At 45.1% G+C, this 19,111-nt stretch overlaps 1 protein-coding gene across 1 annotated transcript in view; it reads left to right on the top strand.

Annotated features, from left to right (window-relative positions):
• NEDD1 (NEDD1 gamma-tubulin ring complex targeting factor) overlaps positions 1–16,069 on the top strand; it is a 551,712-nt gene extending 535,643 nt beyond the window's left edge. Inside the window, exon 15 of the mRNA XM_069629423.1 lies at positions 15,704–16,069. Coding sequence (XP_069485524.1) covers positions 15,704–15,808 — 105 coding nt within the window. The 3' untranslated portion in view covers positions 15,809–16,069. The remainder of the gene's footprint in view (positions 1–15,703) is intronic.
• Positions 16,070–19,111: the final 3,042 nt, after the last annotated feature.

Here is a 19,111-nt window from a genome sequence, read left to right as displayed (position 1 = left end):
CAGCCGTCAGAGCTGTGCCGAGGGTAAGCTGCATCACCTGCACCCGACGCCCCTTATCCCCCGAAAAGACGCAGGACCGCCACTTTCACGATCAGTCTGTTTGGTGCTCTACAGAGCTAAAGAGGACACTGCAGAGAGAGCCGCGGTGAGACGCTTGTGATCGACTGACCAGCGCCCCGTCGGCTGTGGCTGAGGATCGGCCCCATATGAACTGCTGAACTGGCCCCGAACGAAGCGAGACACGAGGCGCTGTTAAGGATTTCTGAACTCTGACCTGGAGGGGCAGAGGTTCAGAAGGCTAAAATAGTTTGTTGGAACAGGGTTACCTCTGGACAAGCCAGACCAATCAGGGTAGCTATGGCAGGCGGTCAAGACTAAGTCTCAAGAGGGATGAGGGTAACAAAGACCTAAATGAGCACACAAAGCAAGGACACTTACAAATTACTCCAGACAGGTGTTATATTAAAAATATAGACACATTTATTACAAGGCCTTTGTAACATTGACCATAGCAAAGAATCACAATAATATTAAAGTAAACCAATACATCACAATCAACACAATATATATACCAGACTAGGGGGAGTGTAAGGGGTTAAAAGCACGAAATATGTAGACCACCTAGATGGAGAGGAAAACGGGCAGTGCAAGTAATCTTTAGGCCCAGTTCAACATCAATAATATACCTAACTAAGAGGCAGTCCAAGCCCTACTAAGAGAGGAGCCTTATGCTCAATAGTACATGCACGCGCTTGTGCCAATGGACAAAATAGGGTCTCTTCAAGGGTCTCTAGCAGCTCAGGAAGGTGGATATGGCGATGAAGAACAAGTTCCCACTATTCAAGCAGGACCTCCACTTGAGGGCAGAGGCAGTTTGAGAGTGCGGGATGGAGTTGCTATTTCGTAATAGCTGTGGAAAGCAAAGGAGCCCTCAGGGGCCACTTCGTGCATAAAAATGGGCTCCTGCGTTAGGGGCCACTGGTTGGGGTAGGGACTACTCACCGGTCCCCGAGGCAGGCAGACCCAAACTTCGCCAGTACAGTCCACTTCGCTGGCAGGTTCGAATGCGACAATCAGGCCGTCGCGACACTGTGTAGTTTCCGAGATACAGCGAGGATTCCCAAACGGGACAGTGGCGATTTCTCTGCTCCGGGTGGAGGAATCGGCCCAATTCCACTGCAGCAGGCTTCAGGGTCAAGGGGGTCATAAATGCAGCGAACTTGCACAGGTCGTTGCCACAGCAGGGCAACACAGTAACCGTGTTTACTCCGGTCCAGGCGCACTCGTCTCACTTCAGACCTGGGAATGCCAAGTGTACGAAATTCGGTGTGAGGGTGCCGTGGACACAGTGCAAGCAGTATGCCAAGTTTCGAGGGTCTCCTCGAAACCGCAGCAGTAACAGAGCAAACGTCCCGTGTTAGCTGGTCAGCCCACTGGTTGGCCCAGGGACACTTCCGAAGAGGCTTACTAGCAGGGTTTGATGAAGGTGCCGAGACTAGTTTATCCCACTATTCAAATGGGTCAAAGCCTCTTCGCAGACCTACGACGATCAGATGCAGAGGGGTCTCAAAGGACGACAGCGGGCTCGGGGTGCCAAACCTTCCAGCGTGTCACCAACTGTTCCTCAACTCGGCTTCTTGTTGCTGGATATTTCGCTCCTTATCCTTAGTTCGTGTGAACTCGACATGGTAGTGGTGTTTTCAGCCTCCTCTTATCCAAAGTTCCCTTCGCGCCAAAACAGAGAGGACCCAGTGGGAGATCTGCTCACAAACACTCACTTCATACGTGGACCAATCACGGGCCACATTGGTCCCATGCATTCAGGACACTCCAGACTCTGGCACCCAGGATGTGTATTAGGAGCAGACATCCCAGCCCACATCCTGGAGGCACACACACAAGGCATGCAGAAGCCCGCGAAAGCATTGGGTTTCGCGGGAAAGTACATGACCAAATAAGGACTGACCCGGGTCGGCTCGACCTGGGGAAGGTGAAGGGGCAAGATGGCCAAAGGACAGGACAAAGAACCTCGTGGCATGGCCATTTTGGAGCCAGGCCACCTATTCATGCCAAGCGCGGTTTACATGGCAAGAAAGGGTTAAAAATACATGAAAATGATAGCTGCCACCAGTCCTGTCCATGACACATCTGCATAGTTCATAAAAGGTCCAGCGAGAGTTTCTAGGGCCTTTGGAATGACTAGAGACCCAAGGGTGCTGTAAAGTAAGTTACATTGCACATTTGTTACATGTTGCACAAAAAGCTGCAACACGAGGAAAGGACTAAGGGAAACAAAGTCCCACTACTGGCTGTCTTAAGGGCATGTCGGTTTCCCCATAGAAAAGTGAGCGAAAGCCCAGAGGAGTGCAGCTGAGGGCTGTGCTTCTCTGGCAAAGTTTAGATCGGGGTGTAAAACAGCAGCAAAAAGTTTGGGGGTTGACACATGGAGGGAAAATTGCATTCAAATATGAAATCTTTCTTAGCAGGCGCCATCTTGGCCTCTGCCTATGGAAGGAGAGCGAGGGACCATCAGAGATGCTGGGCAGCACAAAACGGTGAGTGAAGTGCGGACCTGAGGTGGTTGAGAGACACAAGCGTGTTCCACTGTTGGATGGGCCCTGGAGCACGCACTGCAGTACCAGTACAGAAATCAATGCAGACATTTGAAATACAAAACACAGGCGTGAAACAAGTGATTGAGAAATATACCAAAACATAAATCCCCCCCCAACCTCCAGGGCATCGTACAACTGCACACTGTGCAGGGTCCTAAAGACATTAGGGATTCACCGAGACGTTGCAGACAAAGGAGCAAACAAACAGTAGCGATCACCCACAGCCAGCCTGCATCTTTGGAGACACCATAACACGTGAGGCTGTGGCCCTGCCTTGCTGCACGGTGGGAAGCACGCAATCATGCTCTGGCAAGACCGCAGTGGGCCAACTGAACAAATACAGGAGACACTAGTGGACTGTTTGGTATGAGAGTCCCGAGGCACTGCTGCAGAAACCCCCAACACTAGTGTGACTGTGTGTATTGGGGGGAGAAACACAAGCAGTGCGTGGTAAGCCCTGGAGACACCGCTGTGCGGCGAGGCAGCTCCCACGCTGCCTGCACTTGCCACAATGAGCGAACACGACTACTTTGCAGACTACTGGGAGAAACACTGACCAGGACAAGGGGGTAACAGCATGTTGCGGGTCTAGGACCCAAATCACCTGGTATAAGGCCTAAATAATAAGAGGCGCAGGAGATCTGGTACCATTGTAGGACACACCGAAAACCTTCCCCACCTGATATTTGGAACTGGACCTCACAAGCGGCGTCTGGCCGCCACGGCCCTGTGCTACCCCACAACAGGTCACAACAACAAACATAGTTACTTCAACAAGGGACTGTTTACATCTGACACAGACAAGGCCTGCATCTATCATGGGCAAAGATAAAGTCGAGGAGCACTCTGTGCAGCACAAAATGGACCCGTACACTACATCATCCACGCAAAACCAGGACGAGCTGGGGCTGACCACCATTGCTTCTGGCTCAGAGTTCACAATATCCCTAAAAGACATCATGGCCGCCATAGCAGACTTGCGTGCCTCCATGGAGCAAAAAATGGACGGCAGAAGTATGGATGTGTCGCTCCTCCGCCACAACTTGCAAAGCTGACATCTTGCACTGGGGAGGCAGAGCAGCGCATCTCCGATGCTGAGGCTGGAATAAGGGAACTGCAACAGCTGGCTGGAGTCAAACCAGAACTCAAAACAATGGCTGAACGAGTGGATGAGGGTGAAGGCCGGTCAAGGCGCAACAACGTCAGGATCCTTGGCTTGTCCGAAAATTTAGAAGTACCGAGCATGGAAATATTCCTCGAACAATGGCTCACTGACCTGGTCGAACCGGACTCCTTCTCCAATTTCTTCTCGAACGAGAGAGCGCATTGCATGCCATCCGGAAAACCGATCCCTGGGGCACCTCGCGAACTGTGATTGCAAAACTCCTCAACTATAGAGACCGAGACGCGCTACTTCAGAGAGCACGAGCCAAGGGCAGGCTGACTTAGAAAAGTGCGAGAATTGCCTTCTTCCTCCACTACACGAGGGAGGTTCAGAAAGCAAGACAGTCCTTTTATCAGCTAAAAATCAATTGCAAGTCCTCAATGTTAAATACGGCCTCCTGTTCCTGGCTCAGCTTAAAATATATCACAATGGAACGATGGTCCACTTCACCGGTCCAAAGGAGGCCTGGAGATGGGCAGAGCAACACATCGAAGGGGACTGGAGAACCTTAAGAAACAGACAAGGGAACCCGCAAGCTCGACAAGGGAGAGGTCCACCTCCTCCACAACAACCAGCAATAGACCCCCAAGAGGAACAGATGGGGTGAACGTGGGTGATAATCATCTAACACAAAGTGCGCAACACTACACATTAACCAAGGATGGATGACATTATGGCGGCCGGTACAAAGGTGGCCCCCCCCCGCGAAATGTTTTAGGTGCACCGCACCAAGAGGGGAACTTGTTTGTCGGCTGTTCTGGCTGGCATCAGTTGTGAATTGTTCGGGCGACAGATACTTCTAGTTGGGCGGAGTATAGGGTGGGGTATGGGACAGTTAATTGTTAATAGCTTTGTTATTAAGTGGGTCTGAAAGTCAACTCTTACCCTACAAGAGCCCTACACATCGCAAAACAAATACTGCACCCGCGTGCAATGCACGAGAAAATACTCACTGCCCCAAGCACTAAACTGAATGGCCCCTATTAATGCTGATGTTAGAGCCCTACGGTTTCTGACCCGGAATGTCAACGGGCTGGGTGGAGGGATCAAAAGACGACTGGTCACGCAGTTTTTAATTAGACGGCGGATGTGGTCTTCTTGACAGACACATCTGGCAGGCACCACGTGTAATTTATTCAGGCGTACCAACTACAACCTGCCAATACACGCTGGCTTTACCATGGGTTCCTGTGGCGTGCTTATACTAGTACACAAAAAGCTGCCTTTCGCCCTCACAAAAGTGACAGGACACTAGTGGCAGATTTGCATATATCACAGGGTCACTTTGGAATCAGACCATTGCAATGCTGGTGGTCTACTCACCCCCGGCACGGTTACCTGCGCTAATGGATGACATTACGCCCATAATCTCCAGAGATTAATCTGATCTCATAATAATCGGTGGGGACTTCAATGAAGTTATGGAAATAGGGATGGACTGCACACACCCAAGAGGGAGAAACCCCTCCACCCATACCAAACTTGCCACTTCCACTGCTGCGTTAGGCCTCCATAATGTATGGCGAGACTTGCATTCGGGCGCGAGAGAATACTCGTATCACTCAGGTACATGCTTCAATGTCACGACTAGACTACTACTTCCTCCCAGCACCAGATATACACAGAGCATCCATGGCGACTCTACTACCCCGACACATATTGGATCATTCCCCTTTGCTGATTGAGCGAAGCACAACCAGACCATGCCCCCCTCCCACATGGTGCTTAAACAACTATTACCTGGGTTTCCTGGAGTTATTAGAACAGGCACACCTAGCTACAACAACATACTTTGTGTTGAACACCGGATCAGTGGATGACCCAGGAGTGCTGTGGGAGGCAATCTAAACGAGTGCTGCGGGGCGAGATCATCTCTTGGACCGCGGCACATAAGAAGCACCAACAGGATCTGATTGAGGCTGAACGACAGGTTACAGAGGCTGAAACTAACCATCTGACCCTTGACCAGCCTGAAATCCACCGCTCGCTGATGCAGGCTCAAAAACGCCTTCAAAATGTAGCGTTAGACTGTGCTAAACAGGCCCACAGAACGATGCAGGCAAGAATATATGGGACTGGCGACAAAGCGGGCAAAATGCTGGCATGGTTGCAAAAGAGAGACGAGGGTAGTCGCCAAGTTTTGATGATCAGAACAGAGGGTTCAGAACCGCTGCTTACTGATCAAGACATAGCTGAAGGCTTTGCCTCCTACTACGCAGAGCTATACAAATCTCCCATGGCACCGACTGACACCTCCATACTAAATGAGGTTACACTTCCCTCCCTCAGTGCAGATCAGCAAATCCTTTTTAGAAAAGGATATCACGGAGGAAGAACTGGCAGCAGCCATGTCAGAGCTTCAAGCCGGGAAAACACCTGGGCCAAACGGCTTTCCGATAGAAATATGTCGCAAACTGGGAACAAATGTGATTGCCCCGCATCTGTTGCGAATGTTCTCACAATCTAAAACCCAGGGCTGTCTACCCGCAGATCTCCGGAAAGCCACGATAATGGTGATCCCCCAAAGCAGATAAACCCCCAGATCGCTGCAGTTCTTACAGACCAATCTCCCTTAACAGCGAGACCAAAATCTTGGCAAAGGTACTCGCCAACAGTTTACAACAGGTTATAGCAGCACTGATCCACCCTGACCAATGCGGATTTATGCCGCAGAGGTCTACCTGCATGAACATCCCCTAGTATTACTTGCAATCAATTTTGAGAAAGCTTTTGACTTAGTGCACTGGAAGGCAATATGGGATTTGTATGGGATTTGGTCCGCAATGCATGGTCTGGGTGCATGTCCCCCGAGGCAGAAATGAGTCAATGGGTGGCCCTCAAGACTTTTAAACTGGGGAAAGGGACTAGACGGGGGTGCCCCCTGTCTGCAATGATCTTTGCAATGGCTATGGAGCCACTGGCTGTACTGTTACGAACATCAACATGGAGCGGTTTTCACTGAGTGGACGATTGGGAAGATAAAGTCTCCCTATATGCGAATGATCTGTTAATCTATCCGAAAGACCTGCATAGCTCCTGCTCTGCAGTAACGAATCTACGAAACAGCTACGGAGCATTTAGTGGACTCGGAGTAAATTGGTCCAAATCAATACTATTTCCAGTAGATAAAACGAGCTTCACAGTGCCGGATAACTGCCCATACCGAATCGTGACGGATCAATTTCGGTACCTTGGCATACAAATCACAAGTAACCTAGGCGATTACATGGATAAAAACCTCCATCCGATCACGGCAAGATTCACGGAGGATATTCGGCACTGGGTTTCTCTTTCATTAACCCTGGTGGGCAGAGCAGCGCTCTTTAAAATGATGGCCCGCCCCGTTTTCTATATATATATTACAAAATGCCCCTTACACATCCCACTGGAGGAATTCCAGAAAATCGACCGCACACTCAGAAAGTTACTGTGGTGCGGTGGACATCCCCTTTTTGCATTGTGCACTCTCCAGCGCTCCATATGGGAAGGCGGGATCAGACTCCCATGCTTACAGTCCTACTATTGGGCCAGCCACGTGGCAGTGGTTAATGATATACTGCATGGAGACAAATCACTGCCGCACATCAGGGCAATGCGCATAGAAGAACAAGGCAGGTCTCAGCTCGAACATCTTTACAGGGAAACAAAGCACGCACCCGGCCCCCCCAATACCATGATGTTACATGTTTCACTGGTTTGGAAAGCAGCGCACAAGTACATGGGTTTGGACACACAAACCACCCCATTACAACCAGTATGTGGTAATGGGAACCTTCCTGAAGTGAATAAACTCCTGAGATGGCACAGTGGGGTGAACCTTGACATCAAAACAGTTGGGGATGTTATTGCAGATGGCAAATTGGTGCCTTTTGAATCCCTAGTGTTCCGCTTTCATCTCCCACTCACCAAACGCTACCACTGTACACAACTACAACATGCATTGCAGTCTCTGCCGGAATTAGCGACTATGCGTGAAAGTACCCCTCTTGAAAGGAACATAGTCCAGGTAAGGATTGATAACAAGACTACATCTATAATGTATAATGTTATAACCTCCTTTGCCACCACCGAATTTTCGAGCCTGAAATTGAAATGGGAGAGAGATATCAGGGCCATACAATCGGAGGACTGGGTGATGGCCCTTATGTACCCCCGCAAGGTAGCAATCTACGTCAGACTGCGACTTATACAGTTCAAAATACTGCACAGGATATATTACCCGAGAGTGGCGCTCTATAGATGGGGGTGGGGGGGGAATCCCTGACCCGCATTGCCTTTGTTGTAAAAGGGAGGAGGGAACCTTCTTTCACATACTATGGGCATGCAATAGCATCCAACAGTACTGGCAGCAGTGCTGCGATAAACTCACTTGTGCTGGGGAAGGAGATACACAGAGATCCAAAACTGTTGCTGCTTGGGATGGAGGAGGAGGGAGAACTGTCCAGATACGAGAAATTATTTTTATCAACAACGGCAGCACAAATTAAGAGGAAGATTGCAAAACTGTGGGGCTCTACAACAAACCCACAATATGATCAATGAATTGCAGACGTGAATATATATATTATGATGGAGCACAGAGTGTGCACAGCTAGAGGATGCCCAAGGAAAGCTGATATGATATGGCAGAAGTGGGAAGATGCGCAGTGAGCATTGCAACTGACTGGGTGAAAGTGTCATGATCTCTGCTTCCAAAAGGTCAGGGTTTTCCCAACTCCCTTGGAAGCAGATCCATAACCCAGGTTCCGAGTGCCAACCAGTCCCAATTGGGACCTTTTGGACCCAGTCCTGGCGCCAGTGGCACCAGGCTCATAAATATGCCCAGTCCCAGCGCTGGAAGCGCCGGGCTCATAATGCTTGGGTGGACTTACCTGCAGCAGACCATGCTGCTTACTTGCCTGCCAGTTGAGCCTCTGATCCTCTTCTGTTTGGAACTACTTTTCCTGTTGGGTGGGGCAGGAGCCACTCCCTAGATTCAGAACACTGGAACTCTTCTGGAAAGCAGGAACTCTTTTCTTACCTAGGCGTGGCTGTGGAAGGAGACACCTAAGCACTACAGGAGGCTATTTAAACCACACCCGATGGATGAATCTTGCTTTGCGTTATTCTGCATCCTCTGCAGCAGAACGCTCATCGTGTCTTCTGCATCTGATCCTGGGCCTAAGGAAAAAGGCTTACCATCCTGAATCCAGTCTTCAGCAACACCTATAAAGATTGGAAAGAACAAGTTAGCATTACGGTCTTCAGTGACAGCTCTTCACTTACCTGGTCCATCGGCTGTCACCAACGCCTCGCGCTGCATTCCGGCATCTGAAAGACAAAGGCTTACCTACTCTTCGTGCGCTCCGGAGGTCTTCACACTGCATTCCGGCATCTGAAAGACAAAAGCTTACCAACTCTTCGCACGCTCCGGAGGCCTTCGGCGCTGCATCCCGCATCTGAAAGACAAAACAAGGTGCGTTTAAAGACATTGGGGAACTTTAATACTCACGTGCCATTACTCCTTTCCACATCTAACCCAGTGGGTATTCCGGCACCCTGCAGCCGCTCCGAAATTGTACCTGCAAAATGACAGAGCGCATTGTGAAGCAGGCAACAAGCGCTTACTTACGTGCTTCCAGGTGCTTCTATTCATCACACGGGCTCCATCTTCAACTCACTTCAGCCCGTCATCCGCCATCGCCGGAACCCTGCAAAACAAGAGACATCATTACTAAAGACTTTAAAGACAGAATTACTCGAAACTTACCGTTCGTGCAGTAAACGACGGACAACAGTCCTCTGAAGTCAAGAGGCCTGCTCCCCTTATCCAGTGAAGAAACTGGTTACAGCACCCTGCCCCGAGGCAGATGGAGAGCACAGCGTTCACTTACCTAAGGTGAGAGCGTTAACCTTTGGGGTTCTACAGGAGAAGAGAAAGGGAAGAAGAGAGAGACATTCAATAACCCAGTTCCTTAATTCCATATTTTCTATCTGCAGACATCTTACCCTTCGAGTCAGACATACAGTGCACAGAGGTCCAGCCCAAAGAGCCAGCCGTGTGTTACACATCACCTTTGAAGATACGGTATACGCCCAGTCAAGACCGGCGTCTCTACGGGAATCAGGTGAGCGTTACAGAAAGATATAAAGCGATGGGTGAATGGGACAATTTGATAAACATTTTGTGTAATGCGGTGAGAGACTCTTCGAGACCCAAATTTATATATGTGAATGATTGTTTGTAGATCACTTTGGACCAGGTTTGAACTTGAAGTCTTGTAATGTTCTAAAAAAAATTGGAACTGGATTTCTATTTCCTTACCAACCAAGACTGAAAACGTGTTTTGCCATCTGAATCTTTGATAGAGCTTCTGTTTCCTTAGCTGGAATTCCAAGGGCTTTAATAGCTTCCTACAAATGAATTCTCACTAGTTAAACATTACAAATGTCAACATCATCTTAACACCGGAAGTGTTGCAGCAACGAAAGGAATTAAGGAAAGACCAGAAGGGGAAATTAATGATTGGAGTAGAGAACGTTTGAGGTTTTCTGTTAAAAGAATGATCTACTGATTGTGAGGCAATGTTAGCTGTCAGCCTGGAATGGGGGAACCATCATATGCTTGTAATTAATATATTTTGGAATCCACTAAGTGTGGAGGTAAGGAAGCTGTTATTTTCCCTGAAAGCCTATTACAATGGTCTAATCAAACCGCTTCAGAGTGGATTATATGGAGGAGATCTGAATTGTAAGTGCCCAGAATCCCAGTCAACAGTTAAAGAGAAAGTAATAGACAGAAAAAATAATAATTGGGATAATAAGTGGGGGTGGGCTGCCTGGGTAAAGGCTATGAATTGTTGCAACCTATTTAGGGTAAATGGTAAAATAAAGGGAGCCACGCTGTGATGCTGGAAATGCATTGGAGGGACAGGGCCTCTGTCCTGGTCCTGTACTCCTTTTATCATGTGTGTTCATTGTTATTTTGCACAGGAGTACATTTGGGACTCCTGGCAGTGCAGCTCTACCTCTTTTTGGTTTGGTGAACAGGCCCTTGGGATACCCTTATGGCACCCATGGGTGGGTGTACAACCCTGTACCCCTAGTCTGTTTTTGGGCACCTGTGTGTGGCCCACAGAGCAGGGTATGGGCTGGTGGCAGCTCCATGTTAAATTTGACAGGTGCTCTGAGTATCCTCCATTTTGGGATACCCAGGCCCTGCCATTGGAATCAGTTGATTCCTGATAGGAGACAAGATGGCCCCTGTGGCCTCTTGCTTTCTATTGCCTGTTACCTTGTTTTCACGAAGTCCTGGGAAGCCATGTCTCTGTCCCGTCCCGTGACTGACTGCTGGATGGAAGTTCAATATATGGTATGGTGGGGAAGTCCAGGCCAGACTGGCTGGAGCCTTCCCAATGACTGTATGTTGTGAGTACACCCTTGGGGTGGGACCTGGGTGAATGGAGTGTGTGACCAATATACATTTCATGTTATGGGTTTCTGGTGTGACACACAATGACTGAGACAGCCCTGCCCAAATTGTTATGAATGCAGTGCAGAATGCTGAATGGCTGGGTGCTTATCCCAATCCACATTCCTTGTAAGTTTCTGGATGGAGAAGAATGGCCTGAATGCACGGTGAGCCTGATTGGCTGCCTGCCTGCATGAATGATTGGCTGCCTGAGTTTATCTCAGCAGTGTGAATGAGAGACCAGGCAGTATATCTGGGGACCTCTAACTGACTAGAATCGTTCAGAAGCTGAAGTTGAAACTTGATGCTTACTCTGGAAGCCGAGCCAGAAGAATTGCCTGCTGCTTTCCTTTGATGTAATCAGAAAGCTGTCGTGCCTTGGAGGACTGATCAGAGAGGGGACCTGGCTAGGAGACCTCTTTCCGAACTACAAGGGACCATCGTGCACCAGCTAACCTTCACCAAGGCTCCCTGGAAGTCAGTCATCGAAAGGCTGCTGAGCGAAGATGGGGACTGCTGAGGAATCTGAAGTGAAGTGCCCGGACATTGAAGTCCACCGCCGTCGAAGACCATCATTGTTGACCGGAGCCGCAATGCTCCATTGCCTAAGACATTTGAATCAAGGACTCCCTTGCTCATCAGTCGACCGCTTTGTCACACTGGAGAAAGTGTGTCTCCACCGAACTGAGGAGAATCTGCTGGTGGGTTTCCCGCCACCCCAAGTCCAAAAAGACGCTGATGAAGATCTGAAAGCCAGCCATGGTCAAGTGCCGACGCCAAATGCTCACGACACAACGCCCTTGCTGGGCCTACGTTCTTCCTTGACTCTTTGCGGCAACGAACTGTCGTCTTGGTGCACCGCATGCCTCATAGTCGCAGGACGTTCACAACCGATCGTCGACAGGCACCTCCACAACCGAAGCTGCTGCCTCAACGCCTTGTTCACTGTTTTCTTCGAGGGACTCAACGCTCCTGCCTTAAAGGGAGTTCACTCAAGGAGGATCTGTCAACTAGACGTCGAACTCTGCTAAACCATGTACATTGGGTTACTAGAGCATTTATAGAAGGAAATAAGACTCGGCTAAGCAATAAATGGACTGGGGCTTGTTTAATATATTATTTACAGGTTGCCCAGGTGGGACGGGGGGGTCCTCACACAGAACTGTGATTTTGGTAGGGACCCAGTATTCTGCCATTTGTTTAACCAACTTGTTTTCCTCCTAAGTCTATGGTTGATACCATTTGCTATTGATTTGTATGCCATTTGAAACTGTTCGCAGTTGGTGCATTTTAATGGAGTCAAAGAGTAATTGTAGTACCACATATAAATTATACATTTAGCATTCTAGTTTTACCTGAGCAAAAAGTGTTAATGTAGGTGTATATAACTTGAACCTTATTTATATAAAGAACTGTTTTATCACTAACCTAGTGTGTGGACATTACTTTGTGGGGGCTTGGGGACTACACAGTATTTAAGAACCAGCCTGCATCACCTCCTGAGAGCTTAAGCTTTGATTGCTCGCCCATAGCTACTGAATAGAGAATCTTGGCTGGGGTGCTCTGTGCTTCTACTCTGCCATATAGAGGGCAGGAGTACAGATAACACCCCTCCAGTCTTTGCACATGCCTCTTCTATCAGTACTTGAGGGAGAGGGGTGAGCACTACCATATTAGATTGTTTCTTTGTATCTCAGGAAATGTTAGTCCTATTTAATCTATTTCCTTTCGGGAAACCACTAGAAGTGATCATTCCATGCTTATACTACATACTGGGTTACCGGAGGCAGCCAAACTGGGGGGTACTAATCTCTATAATTTGGAGAATAATATACAGGGAAACAGATTGAAATTGTCCCACTATGGCAGAGAATTGTTGAACAAATCTGAGCAAGGCATATGGCGGGAAGGGGGAGTAGGTTTGACAATTATAATAGAACGAGTGCTGGGTTGTTGTGCAACAAAAAAGTTTGTACCTAAAACCTCACCAAGTTATATTGTAAAAAAAACAGGTCTTTTATCCAAATATAATATTGAGTACAAGATAGCTTAAGAGATATTCGAAATATAAAGGTTTATTGGCGGATTTTGTTGAGACAACAAAGGTGCACAAATATAAAACTACAAATTTTGGTTAAAAGAATATAAGGTAAATCTCAACATAATAGTGACAAAATGTTGGGAATTATTGAATCCAGAGATTCACAGAAATGTTGGCATTGTATAAATAAGGTAGGGGTTTCTCCAAAATGTCTTCAAACAAGCTCTATTAATGAACTCTAGCAGGTTGCGTACATTAAAGGCACGATTTGCTTAAAATCTGAAACACCAGCATAACATTTTTGCAGAAAATCTGCAGTGGGTGGAAAGTTCTTTTGGTCAGGAGGCTATTGAAAGGCTAATCTTAATGTGCAAACCCTCGAAAATTAAGGGCCCGGATTGGCTAGCCAACTTCATGCTAAACAGAGATGAGGTTGCATGGTATAAAGTCTGGTTTCCCTTATTTTAAAAAATTGCGGAATCCCGATTACCAGCGTCATGGCACAAGGCTTCCAAAAAGGGAGACGGTACAGTACCCATCAATTATAGGCCAAATAGCCCTCTTAGATTAAACGAGTAATTTATGTGCTTCCTTAGTGGGGGAAGAACTGAAGGAATGGGTGAGGAGTTCTAACCAACTGTCAGTTTTTCCAAACTGGATCTGGGAGAGTTGTGGGAACCTCCCTTAATGGACTTGTATTAGAAATGCTTCAAAATCAGGCTTACACACCTTTCAATCCTCCTGTTTACATTTCATTATTTGACTTGTGTGCCACATTTGACTGTATATACCAGACAAGGTTATGGAACAAGTTATGGAAAAAAGATATTCCCCCAGGATTGTTAAAAATACCACTTCTTTCTGATACGACTATGCATGTTGGACTAAACATGCATGTCATTGTGCAAGGAAGATGAACACAAAACTGGGTTTAAAACAGGGGTTTGTATTGATTGTCCCCCTGTCTCTTCTTATTTGATTATTTTGTATACGAGTCATCTGTCATATGAACTAGGGAACATCTGTGCTTTTCCCCAGGATAGGATAGGAACATGTTCAATTCTTTGCCTTTGCAGATATACCACAAAACTTGGCCTATGTGCAGAGCCTTATTTGTCAGATAACAGCATGATAATTAATGTGTTGAAAACTGCCATTATATCCTTCAATGCATCAGGAAGAATGAAAGAATTGTTTGTTCAAAAAGGAAAACCCCAGAACTATACTTAAATATTTGGTCTACAATACCACCGCAAGAAGAGCAGGAGTGGTAGTGGAGGGTTTACATATGAAACTTTTTTTTTTGTTATTGGTGCAAATTAAATTAAAGCTAAATATTGCTGTTTTCCCCTGGTTCCTCTCTCAAACCTTTATGAATAAAAAGTGATACCCTCCTTAACCTGCAACCCAGAAGTAAGCGATTTCCCTGAAGAGAAGGTTTTTATGGGAAAAAATATTAAATCTACCAGCCAGCCCATAGTTGCCCTAAGATTAGAAATGGGGCTTCACTCCGTTGACTCAATTATTTGGGCCAAAAAATTTGATTCTCCACAAAACGTTGAATCCTCCAAAAGAATAATTATTCATTAAACTCAGTCAAATACTCAGCTATGGCTCACCGGCAGTCCTAAATTTTAATATGGAATGGGAGGCTCACCTCGATGAACTTGGTTGTAACAATGAGCTATTAATGTACCATCCAGAAAAAGTGAAGCGCAACTCGAGAGAGCATGACTGGGTAAAGCAAAGTGTAGCTATTATAGAGTATACATTGTTAAAAGAAAATAGAAAGTCTATTAGTAGCTATCACACAATACCCAAGTATGTTGAGCGCTCCCCTTCATCCCCAATGGCAGACAATATTTCTGAGATTTAGACTAAAGAAATGATGTACATCTGATGTTTGGGTTGCAAGAAGAGGCATTTCAAGAGAAAAGAAATGTCTTATGTATAGGCGCCGGCATAATGGAATCATGGAAACGTATATAATACTAGAATGCGTCAAAACTAGTGACATGCATCACAGATACTTTAATGCATTTGTCCATGAGGCAAGCATTGCAAATGCAGAGGATGTATGGTGTTTGTTGAACAGGAACCAAGTGAAAATTATCATTGCACTAGTTAACTTTATTCATGTTATGTATTACCGCTTATGGGAAGATTGTTTTTTTTATTAATAAGTACGGTAGTTATGAAGAGTTAAAGGAAGTGTGTTAAGATGAAATGTTGATTCCTTGTATATTGTATGTCTTTTATTTTTTATGACGTATAAAGGTTTGTAATAAACTAGAATTAACAAATTAAAACAATATATTGTACGTACTTTACATTATGAGGTTGTTATAAATGTAGATATCCAAATCTTTCTACAAAATTATATTTGTTCAGACGTAATAGATTAAGACTAACATGTTTGGTTTTTCTTTCAGCATGAAATGCACACTTTACTTGAACGGTATTCAGTAAACGAAGGTTTGATTACAGAAATTGAAAAGCTTCGAGAGGAGAATAAAAGACTGCAAACACACTATTGAAAGTTCTTAATGGAGAGAATTTATATGTGCCTTATTCAAATCGTTAAGCCTGGAATATTCAAGCAAGTTTTAGCAGCTTCACTTGTCTCATCAGTTACATTTCTTCCATTGTAAATATTATCTACTTTACACAACATTCATTTTGCTGTGAAACTTAACAAATGGACAACTGTTAATAGTATTACTTTTTACCTATTTTATTATTGTATATTCAATTACCTAAATTGGTTTTAATAGATATGAATAATTTTTCGAACTTGACTATGCTCTTGTATTTTTTGTATATACATGAACATCAAACCTAATTAGGATCAGCTATCACCTAAGCAATCACAACCAAAAATGTGGAAATCTCTATTTGTCATTTGTCCATACTTACAAAGGAGTGGGACCTTCACACGTCGCATTGACCTTTTCTGAAATATCAGTTTGTGTTCAGTGGGTATAGTTTCTTTGATGCCCTCATCAAATTGGTTTTCTAATATCGTGGGTTTAACTTGAATTTGTTTCTCCCGCAACATGGGATTCTGCAAAGATATCTTTGGGAAGATGTTTGGGCTTAGCCCACCCATCTCTTGGACCAAATACTTTACATTTTTAATAAAATATATATATTTTAGGATTCAGAATAAGTTAAAAAAAGATGCATTTTCATATAACACAACCACATAGATGTAGCAAATATATTTCGGTGTGCACATGACCTTTTTTACAGGGAAGCAGTTCCTTTTACCATGGGGACCAACACACAAGCACTGTGCACATCTCTCTCTCAAAGATTCGACCCGCTCCAAGTTTGTTATGAAATACTCTGTACATCAATAGACAAATGTTGCCCACATTCAGGAGCCCTTTGATTGTTTAGCCAACTGAAAAGGAAAGATTTCTAGAAGACATTTATTGCATCTCAGTCTTCATGCTAGCATAGTTTGGTTATGGTGTGGCCTAAGGTTTGCCATTATTGTACCTTATTTCTTCTGCGTTCTCTTGAACAGTTACCTCTGTTATTCTGGATTGGATCCTGATTTACCTGTTCCAAAATGAAACTCCCAGGTTTGTTTAACTTGCACATATATCCCGTTTGTTGTGAACTTTTTATTTAGCTTTATAACACTATAAATACTTTATAAATCTTTCTTCTACTCCGTTATCTTTAAACACAGTCTGGTAATTTTGCTACATGGCATGTTTTTTTTTGGTTTGTGTCTACCCTTTTATTGATAACGGGTAGTGTTCATATTAGTTCATATAAAATGCAGGTTTTGTGGTGCTAATGGTATCTAAAATGTTTTGTAATGGGAGCTATAAGTTGCCTATCCATGTGTGCACTTGCTCTTTTTATTGTACAGCACCACGTTTTTGTATAGTTTGCATTCTTGATGTGTGGCTTCATTGTTATTCAGTCATACTTTGGTGAAATATGGCAAGCAATTGTATTAACTGGTGTTTTCGGTCTATTGCCTGACATACTAATCACTCAAGCTTTTTTCTTATTCCTCAGCTGTTTTGGTGCTTGCAACAGTTTGGCATATTAATGATGAAGTGCAGTGTTCAGCCCCCCTCTTGTCTAAGGATCTGCAGTTCTGAATATTCTGAAAGAAAATGCTAATCTGTTTCTTGAATGTATTCAGTGTTTGAAGTGGGGCGTCACTGAAGCAAAACACAGTGTCAGAAATGAATGAGTTGTAGTGTTTGTTATGATGCACACATCTGAGGGTGTTGTCCCTATGTCAGCAGTACACAGAGTATTGCTTTAAATCTTGCACTTCAAATACATTTGTCAGTGTTTTAAATTATGTTTATGCTCTTGATTAGACTGTTGAAGAATTGTGGTGAATTCATTTACTTCTAGTGGTGAGCGTTCAATAATGCAGGTGTGTTACTTGGATGAGAAATCCCCTTCAGCCACTCTTTGGCATCTGATTTAAAAGAATCTCGGACAGGTAGTCTTCCGTCTCTTTGGTTTGCTGTTATCTTTGTTGTACCATAGTAATAGTCCTTAAATAGATAGGCCATTTCTATTGGGTCAATTGTCAGAAGATCCATGGTCTGACTTTTATTTATTAATTATGGTTGATGTTGCCTGTTCGTTCCATTTGAAAAGCTGGTATCCTGCTGGCTTTTATGCATTTTTGGTCAAGTTAATACTGCTAGTTTTAATTTATTGCACTTGTTGGTAAGGTCTCTATTTTTTTGAGTGAAGTCTTTTTATGCGTTCTTTCTAGTTTGTTTTTTGTTGTGATTCTATTCGCTTCTTTATAATTTTATATTTTTCCTAGTATCGAACACATCATTATAGTTCGTCAAACAGCTATTTTAAAATGCCCAAATCTTTTCTATTTGGATTGATGGATTGATATGCCATTTAATGTTCTTATGACAGATAAGTGTTATAATGGGGTGGGATTTATGCCTCATATCTAGTTCACAATCATTTTACTGGTCCTGGAATATGTTTAAGCGACTATGGTAAGCCAGTAGAATAACTGAGAATGAAGAGCTTGTCTCAGAGATCCGTGGTACATGTAGTCTCTGGCCCAAATCATGTCAAGGACAACTGAACCATTCATTTCACGAGTACTGTCTCTGCCGACCCCAGGAGTCTCAAAATGGGCTATTGTATCAGCGCACACCCATACACCAGGGATCAAATCGTGGCCACAGTTGGTAGTGTTGCACCAGAGATTACCTCTGCAAACAGGTCAAGGGCTGCCCTCAGTTGCCTCTGTCCCGCCATTGCCTCAAACAAGACTTCTAGCAATCGTAGAGCATACGCTGTGTATGTTCCACAATAAGGGCTGGTGAAGGCCTTTGCTGCTAGCTCTTTCCTGGCCCAGCATATAAAAGGACACAGAAGTCCAGGGACTTTACCATGGGTTGAGACAGGACAGTAAATATCTTGGGACACCCGTGTGGTGATCTTAGCCCTGACAAGCACTGTTGCAAAAGTCACTTTAACTGTATGGGGATTTCAAACCCGTAATTGAACCCATCCAAACTGTCGGGGAATGGAAGTAGCCGAGATACTGTTACCCAAAATGATACTTTCTTCCTTTTGTGAGGTAAAACATATTAATCAGAAGTTTCTTGGATGCTAATGGCATCTACTAAAAGAGTTTGGCAAATTTTTGAGAAAAGGGGCGTTAGGGACTCATCAGCAAACTCTCAGGGGTTAGGCTTCACCCTTTCCAGTCCATAACAATAATAAATGTAATGCAGACACATTTATAATGGGCATCCAGCGCCTCTTTCCATTCATGCAGTCAACCGCACATCACACGAGTCTGGGTCAAATGAAAAAAA

Source organism: Ambystoma mexicanum, chromosome 12 (genome assembly GCF_040938575.1).
Source record: "Ambystoma mexicanum isolate Mex_15411 chromosome 12, UKY_AmexF1_1, whole genome shotgun sequence".
In the NCBI taxonomy this organism is placed as follows: Eukaryota; Metazoa; Chordata; class Amphibia; order Caudata; family Ambystomatidae; genus Ambystoma; species Ambystoma mexicanum.
This window is presented reverse-complemented; position numbering and strand designations above follow the sequence as displayed.